At 36.9% G+C, this 10,030-nt stretch overlaps 1 protein-coding gene across 1 annotated transcript; it reads left to right on the top strand.

Moving 5' to 3' along the window:
- Nucleotides 1-1,025: 1,025 nt before the first annotated feature.
- LOC128226962 (uncharacterized) lies at nt 1,026-7,457 on the top strand. Its single transcript, XM_052937093.1, has 5 exons — nt 1,026-1,665; nt 1,960-2,111; nt 3,718-3,831; nt 4,111-4,204; nt 5,192-7,457. The coding sequence occupies exons 1-5, from the start codon at nt 1,512-1,514 to the stop codon at nt 5,326-5,328; spliced, it is 651 nt and encodes a 216-aa protein (XP_052793053.1). The 5' UTR covers nt 1,026-1,511; the 3' UTR covers nt 5,329-7,457.
- Nucleotides 7,458-10,030: the final 2,573 nt, after the last annotated feature.

The raw sequence follows: 10,030 nt of genomic DNA, 5'->3' as shown, positions 1-10,030 counted from the left end.
TAAGTAGGTTGGATGGTTGAGTACCATTGTATAAAGTATCAATGCAATACCCCAGGTAGTTGCTGAGTTATTAACCTATGTGTGCTTGCACGCAAAACCTTAACCAGAATTTCTAAGTCGAATAATAAAGGGCAATAATTTGCATTAAATGCAAACAAGAGCTATCTAACTTGGTAAATTAAGTAGGTTGGATGGTTGAGTACCATTATATGAAGAATCAATGCAATACATCAAGTAGTTGCTGAGATATTAACATATGTGTGCTTGCACGCAAAACCTTAACCAGAATTTCTAAGTCGAATAATAAAGGGCAATTATTTGCTTTTAATGTAAACTAGAGCTATCTAACTTGGTAAATTAAGTATGTTGAATGGCTGAGTGCCATTGTATGAAGTCTCAATGCAATACATCAAGTAGTTGCTGAGATATTAACCTTTGTGTGCTTGCACGTAAAACCTTAACCAAGGAGTGACGCCGACGCCAACGCCGACGCCGACGCCAGGATGAGTAGTATAGCTCTCCTTATTCTTTGAATAGTCGAGCTAAAAAAGATGGTATATCTATCTCAGTGAGCGCTCCAATCGTTGCCAACGCTGAGACGAATGGGGGCTTTTATACAACATGATCAAATCGAGATTTGAGGGCTTTGACTCTAATTTGCGTACTGTTTCATAATAAAATGAATGGGGACACTCATCTGGCTCGCGCCACCGGCCTTAAATTAAAGCTGCACTTTCACAGATTGAACGTTTTGACAACTTTTTTCTTTTTGTCTTGGAACGAGCATTTTTTTACGTTAATATCTGAAAACCAATGATAAAAGACTGATGACTAAAGATCAGATCGCAGATTTTCATATTTCCTCTTCAAAATTGATGTTTTATGCATTTTTCGTAAACCGTTAGTTACGGTTTATAAGCCATAAAACATTAAATTTGGAATGGAAATAAGAAAATCTGCGATCTGATCTTTTGTCAGCAGTCTTTCATCACTGGTTTGCAGATATTTATCTTACGTATTTTTCAAAAAATGGTTAGTAAATAAATTGGGTTAATATCTCAACTCTCAAGTACTGACTGTTAAACATTATTGATTCACGGTAAAAAACCCACAACGTTGACATACCATCCAGGAAGTTTTTACTTTTCTGAACAAGTTTCAGATAAGATAGGGTTTATAGTTATGAGTGAAAAGAGTTATATATGTTTTAAATAAAGCCAGTTTATACAACATATTTCAATGCGAAAATATTGGATTTACACCCAAAAATAGTATAGATGTAGTTAAGGATGAGATAATGGCATTAGTTTTGTGTTTTAACTTATCAATAATGAGTCATGGAGAATTGTAAGTGAAAGGGATAAAAGGTGGAGCAAAATAATCACTTTGAAACAATGTGAACATTAGAAAATAATCAGACAAAATGTGAAATCTGGATGAAACGGTAAAACAATAATAACGTCTTTCAAGGGCTAGGAACAAGGGCCCTATACTGCTCAAAAACGTAAAAAATGACGCATTATACACACGATACGTTAATGGGAACATCAAATATGTTCAAACTGAAAGTGGTTTTGATTGGAGATATAAGCGTAGGCAAGACGTCATTAGCGTTACGGTTTACGTCAAACACGTTTCGGGATGGATATCAGGCAACAATTGGAGGTTTGTAGTTTATCAATATTTTTAAAAACCCATCACGGGCCCGTATTAAGTTCTTTATTCGCAGCATTCAACCTCACAAAATCTTCCACTAAATTACCGTTGCTGCTGTTGTTGTTGTTGTTGTTGTTATTTAAGACGAAGAAGTTCATTTTAAATTGAAGTGTAACCTTAATTTAACCGTCAGTCATGTATGCTTTGAAATTAAGCAACGTAGCAACACCTTGACGTTATTACCAACGATATGTTGGTGAGAAACAGACGCTTTTATTTACATTGCATTTTCTTTTTGTGTAGCGACGTTTATTTCTAAGACAACAGTCGTGGATGATGACGTCATTTGCTACCAGATCTGGGACACGGCGGGCCAGGAACGTTACAAGAGCCTCGTTCCCATGTACCTGCGTGGGGCTCATATAGCACTAGTCGTGTATGACGTCACCGACCCGGTAGGAGGGCAATCCCATTAAAATAATATCGTGACGTTTGCTTTATTGCCTTACGCGATGTACACGTTGCGTTTTGAAGCGGTTTATAAATATATATCTTTCGTTTTGAGTTTTTGACTGAATTGAAGAGCTGAATTGAAGAGCTCGTCATAGCGTAACCAATGCACTCAACAATTGAATTAAAGAGCTCATTTTATTAAAATAAATTAAAGAGCTCATTAATAATATAAGAGAAATCTTCAAATTAATGATGGATAATTACGAATCAGTTGTTTGAATCGGGGCTTTCTACAAATCATTTGTGCCCTCATTAATTAAACTTGAGATCTATTCAATTGATTTAAAGAGTTAAGAAATTGTTGAGAGCAACAATTGAAATGAACCGCCGAACACAGGGGAGACAAATCTGCTATTTAGATAAAACCAGTGAACGCTCGACCCATGTTAGACAAATGAAATACCCCTGCGCTTCCAAATCGGTCGCAGGCAATCTTTCGAATTTTTTTAAAAGTATGGTTGCGTCCAATAGCACATTGCGACCACTCATAAACTTTGTAGCGACACCAGCAAAACTTTTCGACGTCTGAAACCCCTTAACGATTGTCATATTTGTTTTCATTGCGAAAAGGTCTCATCGCAGTCTCAATGTTGATGTCACTGGGGCTTTAATTGCCAATGCAAAACAATCGTGAGTCAAGTACGGCGGTTCCACTTGATTGCATTTTATAACCGAAAGTACGCACTTGAAGCAGCGTGAATACAAACACATCGCAGATTACTTGATTTCCGGACGCTTATTACTGTTCGATTGTTCGCGGCTGTGGTCAGAATCTTGGAGGATGCATGAATTCTCGTACACCAGAGCGATGATGTTATGCCTACATCAGATTAGATGTATCATTATCAAACCTCTGGTGAATGAAAATGGATGCATGGTGTGATATTAAAGCATACCAAAACCATTCCTATGTTATGCAACAAATGTACAAGGGTTGTCCGGAAAGTTTTGAGACTGCATTCATGAAAAACATTCGACGCATAGGATGCATTTGAAATTTGTATATGGGTGTCATGTTAGAATGCTTGTGAGTTATTGTACATGTAAATCATACTATATCACCAAAGATCCACCAACAATTGTACAGTTAAGTTAAGTAACAAAGAACAAATCAAGATATCATGCATATTGTGTACATGATAAACCCAGGGTGGATCCAGGAATTGATGTTACAGGGGGCGTAGCTTAGGGGAGCAACCGTGGCTTTTGACATGCACCCCTCCCTCTGAACCGAAAGTATATGGCATTAACTGTTTGCATAGGGATTACTCAATCAATTTTTGTTTAACAATTTGCAGTCGAAAATGATGCATTATGGGCGTATTTTACTATTTTTACTCTAACATTGACATTTAAAGTAAACTTGTACGATTTCGCCTCTAAATCGCTATTGAAACCTTTCCCGTTTTTGCCTTTAATTCTAAAACACTAAAACATACCAACACCCTCATCATTAGTTTAATTTTAAAACGCCAGATTAAAACAAAATCAAACATGTCGGATAAAATTGTGGTAGATTAAAATTGAATGTTGTATTTGATGTTTCAGGAGAGCTTTGCCAACCTGGGTTGGTGGCTGGAATGTCTGAAGGAACACGGAGGGGTGCTGAGGGCGGCCGTAGTCGCCAACAAGTGTGATCTCGTGGATGAAGTCGGCGATCTGGTATGTCAAAGACGTAGTTCTCTACACTTGTCATGTTATTGGTATCAAGTTATTTTGCATGCTAGTAATCCATTGTACATTTACAGCTTTTTAATGTTTTGAATTTAAAAAAAAATGATTTCGTTCATGCGCAGTATATACTCTGAATGGGGATACTGCGGTTATCTGACTAGTGAAGTGTAATCCTCACTACAAAACATAACCATAGAAATAACGATTTATCCGATAAAACTAGGACTGGTGGCATGAAAACAAATAATTATATTAAATATTTTACAGTCCCCGGTGAAGCTGGCCCAGGAGCACGGTCTCCAGTTTGTGACGGTCTCCGCAAAGACCGGCGAACATGTTGAGGAGCTCTTCCACAGGATGGGTATCACATACCTTTAGCTACAATACTTGACTTGATAGGGCTCACCCACAGTCGTTTGAGGAGAATGATCTCCTGATTTAGTGACATATGACTTGTACAAAATGTAGTGACATTTTACCGAAACATATTTAGGTTTTCTCCAGATTTATCAATGGGGTCACTCCTACCAACGATCTAGCATAACTCATTCGGAGCTCCTCTGCCATTTTTACCGAAAACCGACAACCTCGGATGTATATGGACGGTTTACAATGTTAAAAATCGGGTCTATTTTAAGTACGCTGCAAGAAGATCGCTTGGTACTTTAATTAAGCAGTTAAACATATTGACTTAACTCTTTAGAATCTTAATTATGTTTGCAATAAAACGCTTCACATAAATTTAAACTTAGATCGACAAATACAAGCTAAAATATTACATTTAATTAACGATATAATTCAAAGTTTTACGAACTACTTCTGCTGATGTACCGGCATTTATCCGGGGATGTTTTCGATAAGGATGACCGTGGAGTTCCGAATGAAGAGAAATAAGAATTACCGAGTACTGCAGTCTGGTAGTAGGATTCTTGTTATTGGTTCCAGTAATCGAGGGGTGAAAGCGAAAAGGTTCTATCTGCTTCTTTATTTAATGTCACTTAGAACCTTTTCGCATTCACCCCTCGAGTTGCAGTTCAAAAATGTCAGAAAAACTCGAAAGGCCTAAATAGTTAAACGTAACTATTATTTTACAGGTCATTTGACACCAAAACATGAGTTTATTCCCCTCAAACGATTGTGGGTTCATCTGTGTTTAGTTATTGCTGCCAGTCATATCACTTATTAATGGTAATGTTTAACCAAACGAGTGATGATATTTTACAAAATACGAAAACTTGTCTTAATCTTAAAGGATTTAGGTCAAGTTACTAGAAATCTGATAACAAAGTTTGATACGAATACGTTTTTATTACCATATTGTCATAATATGACTTCCTTGTTTGCACAGGAGTGAAGGCAGTTGAAGACATCAAACGACTAAACCAGAAGCCATCGAAATTTGACACCATAAAGCTGACAGAGAGTACTGAGAGTTGTGGGGAAAAGGACGAGAAAAGGGGAAGAAAGAAGTGCTGCAAGTCGTAGAGTTATAGGACAGTGGTTGTGCAATAAAACATAGTGTGCATGTATATTATATTTGATAACTGCATTTTATATAAATATTTTATTTTTTTCAATAAAGTCCAACCTTTTCTTTGATCGAGATGTGGACATTTCATTTCATTCCATAATATGATTGTGAATGAGGTCGTTTTCGGCCATTTTTGAGTAGAGGAATCTTGTTTAGGGCATATTAATATAATTTTACGTCATGCGAAGTCCAGGTTTGATAGCATGACCCTTTAAATCGGACATGAGCATACCACGAAGTGTCTTGGATACAATCGTAAAACGAGCATATCATGAGTCAGGGGCGTAGCTAGCCCTCTATTCATGTGGATTCATTATTGTGCTAGAGGGGTCCGGGGGCATGTCCCCTCGGAAACTTTTGAAAACATGGGTATTCTGTGCGTTCTGATGTGCTTTATTTAGTACTGGAAAATGGACAGTTTTAGGGCCATGTAGTCAAGCACGCAATACTGCAGCTACACGCTTGTGAGTATCTTCAACATCAAATGTTCCAAGTGTAGTAGACAAAGATACCTTCGGGATGGCAAACCGGTGTATTCGATTCAAATTGTTCATCACCTGATTTCAAGTGATCAAGTTTTAGACAAAAATGCCCAAACCTTTTATATATCCCACGCCAACTTTCTTCAATATGAAAGCTATATATATGTATACGTTTCAAAGACATCTGAAAGAGATCAAGTCGAACCTCAAGTTGTGAAGGTATTTCAACAAAAGTTGAATCATTCAGACTGAAAGGTTGAAAGTTTGAAACCCCATTAGCTGGATCATATTTGCACTTCATGCAATTGACCATAAATCAATTAACTTATTCAAGTTTAGGCCAAGTATCTAACATACTGAATATCCCATTGTGTTTTTATGCCATCAGGGCTCTTGCCGAATTTAGATATCTTGATATAACCTTTTAAATGCCGTGCCGGTCAAAGGCGTACATTTTCCTCTCAACTAGAGGCAAGACCTGGCCCCAATATCACAAAAAAACTCAAGTCAAACCTCAATCTCAACTTATTTTACCACATAAAAGCAGAGCACGATTCAAAATCTCGGATGTTTTTTTTTTTATAAATTTCGAAAACGCATTTTTCTGCTAGAATGTTTTGATAAAACTATTTCAAAGAAAACTTATTCTAGAGCAAAATATATACTTTTTTGTTGCGTAATTGTTAAAAAAAACATTTTGGGCTTTAGAATATTTTTTCCATAAAAAAAACATTATACATAAAAAAATAATAATGACATTTGATGCTATATATAGTAAAATGAGTTTAGACTGAGACTGAGATTTGACTTAAGTACTTTTGTGATATTGGAGCCTGGGGTCATTTTTCCACTCTCCAAGAACCAGTAATTTTATATGAATAATGAACGTAGGTCATAACATTTTACGATCACGAACTTATCACTTGAAGTTTAGTGTCATATAGTTTCATTATTACAAATACGTTGTTTTTAATTTCCCTGTTAACAATTGGTTGGCCGAGTCTTAACGTGTTGTATTTTATACACCATTGTATCATATATTGCAGACGTCATCAGATAGTTTTTATGTGAAACTTTGTTTGGTTTATATGAGTTATCGAATGGATATGATCCCTTCTTAACAAATGCTACATGCTAGTATGAGTTATCGAATGGATATGATCCCTTCTTAACAATAGCTACATGCTAGTATGAGTTATCGAATGGATATGATCCCATCTTAACAATAGCTACATGCTAGTATGAGTTATCGAATGGATATGATCCCTTCTTAACAATAGCTACATGCTCGTATGAGTTATCGAATGGATATAATCCCCTCTTAACAATAGCTACATGCTAGTATGAGTTATCGAATGGATATGATCCCTTCTTAACAATAGCTACATGCTAGTATGAGTTATCGAATGGATATGATCCCTTCTTAACAATAGCTACATGCTAGTATTATACATAAGAGTCTATTCATAATCGTATTTATTTCAGTTGTGCATGTCTTAATAGTGTCATAGTACAGGAGCGTACATTGTTAATTGAATAAAAGGTATTTTTAACTTCAGGTTTTGCGAACAAAGTTAGAATGAAAAGTACGTTTAAATGAATGTTTGACTCTAAAATTGAACAGCATCAAATAGTTAGGTGATTGTTTGCCCCTTTATATGGTTGTTTTTACCCCTGATGCATTTAAACAACTGGCACTGAACTATATTTATTATTAAAAAGAACAAGTTTTAACTCCTGAGTTTAAGCGTGAATTACGAAACTATGGATTACCATTTTATAAGTATTGCTTAAGTTTATTAAAACTGCACTTGATTTAAGATGATACCATCATCCAAACATATAGAACTTTTATTGCAACTATTACAGCATTGAAGAAAATGAAAAAATAGCTATCAATATCACAACTGCCAACGCAACAACAACAGCAACAGCCTGACCAACAAAACAACAGCAGCAGCATCAACAACAACAACGACTTCTACTACAACTAGGTTAAAATTATACACCTGGGGGTTCCTTTTTCTACATATTAACAGACAGTAATACTATATAAAGGAAAGAACGTGGGTCATAAAATTACCCACCCACCACCCCACCCTCGGTCATTATTATCTCTCTGCTCAGTAATTGAACTCGAACGAGTCAATGTCGCCTGTCGTCATGATTAATCTAAGTTGTAACTCAATATTTGATATACGAAATGTCGTTCGTCAAATCATTTGAAGTGTAACGTTTTTCAAGACATTGAATGTTATTTGCCAAAACCACATGACCCACCTGGCATTTATGTTTGGAAATGTGGAATGATGTTTGTCGATAGTTTCTGAATGTCAAATGTAATGTATCGACCACGCTCGCCATTTTATGTCCTTTTCTCAGCAATCATTTTCTGAACACTGGATTTGTATGTAGTCATTCAAAACAGCTGTGTGAAGTTAGCTAAACATACGACATTGGACATTGGACATTCAAAATCTAATGTTGTGCTGGCACGACATTGGACATTGGACATTCAAAATCGAATGTCGTGCTAGCACGACATTGGACATTGGACATTCAAAATCGAATGTTGTGCTGGCACGACATTGGACATTGGACATTCAAAATCGAATGTTGTGCTGGCACGACATTGGACATTGGACATTCAAAAGTTAAAGTCGTGCTAGCACGACATTGGACATTCAAAATCGAATGTTGTGCTGGCACGACATTGGACATTGGACATTCAAAAGTGAAAGTCGTGCTAGCACGACATTGGACATTGGACATTCAAAATCGAATGTTGTGCTGGCACGACATTGGACATTGGACATTCAAAAACGATTGTCGTGCCCGCACGACATTGGACATTGGACATTCATAACCGAATGTTGTGCTGGCACGACATTGGACATTGGACATTCAATAGTGAAAGTCGTGCTAGCACGACATTGGACATTCAAAATCGAATGTTGTGCTGGCACGACATTGGACATTGGACATTCAAAATCGAATGTCGTGCTAGCACGACATTGGACATTGGACATTCAAAATCGAATGTTGTGCTGGCACGACATTGGACATTGGACATTCAAAATCGAATGTTGTGCTGGCACGACATTGGACATTGGACATTCAAAAGTGAAAGTCGTGCTAGCACGACATTGGACATTGGACATTCAAAATCGAATGTTGTGCTGGCACGACATTGGGCATTGGACATTCAAAAGTGAAAGTCGTGCTAGCACGACATTGGACATTGGACATTCAAAATCGAATGTTGTGCTGGCACGACATTGGACATTGGACATTCAAAAGTGAAAGTCGTGCTAGCACGACATTGGACATTGGACATTCAAAATCGAATGTTGTGCTGGCACGACATTGGACATTGGACATTCAAAAACGATTGTCGTGCCGGCACGACATTGGACATTGGACATTCATAACCGAATGTTGTGCTGGCACGACATTGGACATTGGACATTCAAAAGTGAAAGTCGTGCTAGCACGACATTGGACATTGGACATTCAAAATCGAATGTTGTGCTGGCACGACATTGGACATTGGACATTCAAAATCCAATGTCGTGCTAGCACGACATTGGACATTCAAAATCGAATGTTGTGCTGGCACGACATTGGACATTGGACATTCAAAAGTGAAAGTCGTGCTAGCACGACATTGGACATTGGACATTCAAAATCGAATGTTGTGCTGGCACGACATTGGACATTGGACATTCAAAAGTTCCTGGTTGTCATAGATATTCGCGCAGTGATTCAGATTATGTTAATAGTCAAATCGTTCTTTAAATAGTTCTGGATGCAGCAAAGTGAAGGCAATAAAAAAGAGTTCCATACGGGTACTTGTTTATCTTTGCCCGTTGGGAAGATAAGAATTTCACGCATGGACAAATGTTTGAATCTACTTTTCTGAGGTGGCAGAAATATATATATATCCGAAATCTTGGACTGGTGATAAGGCTGCAATTCTAATTTGTCCATTCAAATTATTGTGTTAAATAACGACATTCAACTTGGCTTTTATTTTTTAAAATATCGTTTATAATAACGTATATCTGTCTATTCATAGTGACCAAATATTATTTAGGCATCCAATGGATGTGGTAAATATTAAGAGAAAAAATATAATGAAACGACAACCAGTATACAAATAATAATTGTTGGA

Source organism: Mya arenaria, chromosome 3, assembly GCF_026914265.1.
Source record: "Mya arenaria isolate MELC-2E11 chromosome 3, ASM2691426v1".
Taxonomy (NCBI): Eukaryota; Metazoa; Mollusca; class Bivalvia; order Myida; family Myidae; genus Mya; species Mya arenaria.
The sequence above is the reverse complement of the archived record's forward strand: the minus strand, read 5'-3'. Positions and strand labels throughout refer to the sequence as shown.

Excerpts from the sequence above, each read along its gene's own strand:
- LOC128226962 (XM_052937093.1), top strand. The coding sequence starts at position 1,512 with ATGACGCATTATACACACGATACGTTAATGGGAACATCAAATATGTTC. Across the intron at positions 2,112-3,717 it reads TGTATGACGTCACCGACCCG|GAGAGCTTTGCCAACCTGGG; the intron begins GTAGGAGGGCAA and ends TTGATGTTTCAG. Across the intron at positions 4,205-5,191 it reads GGAGCTCTTCCACAGGATGG|GAGTGAAGGCAGTTGAAGAC; the intron begins GTATCACATACC and ends TTGTTTGCACAG.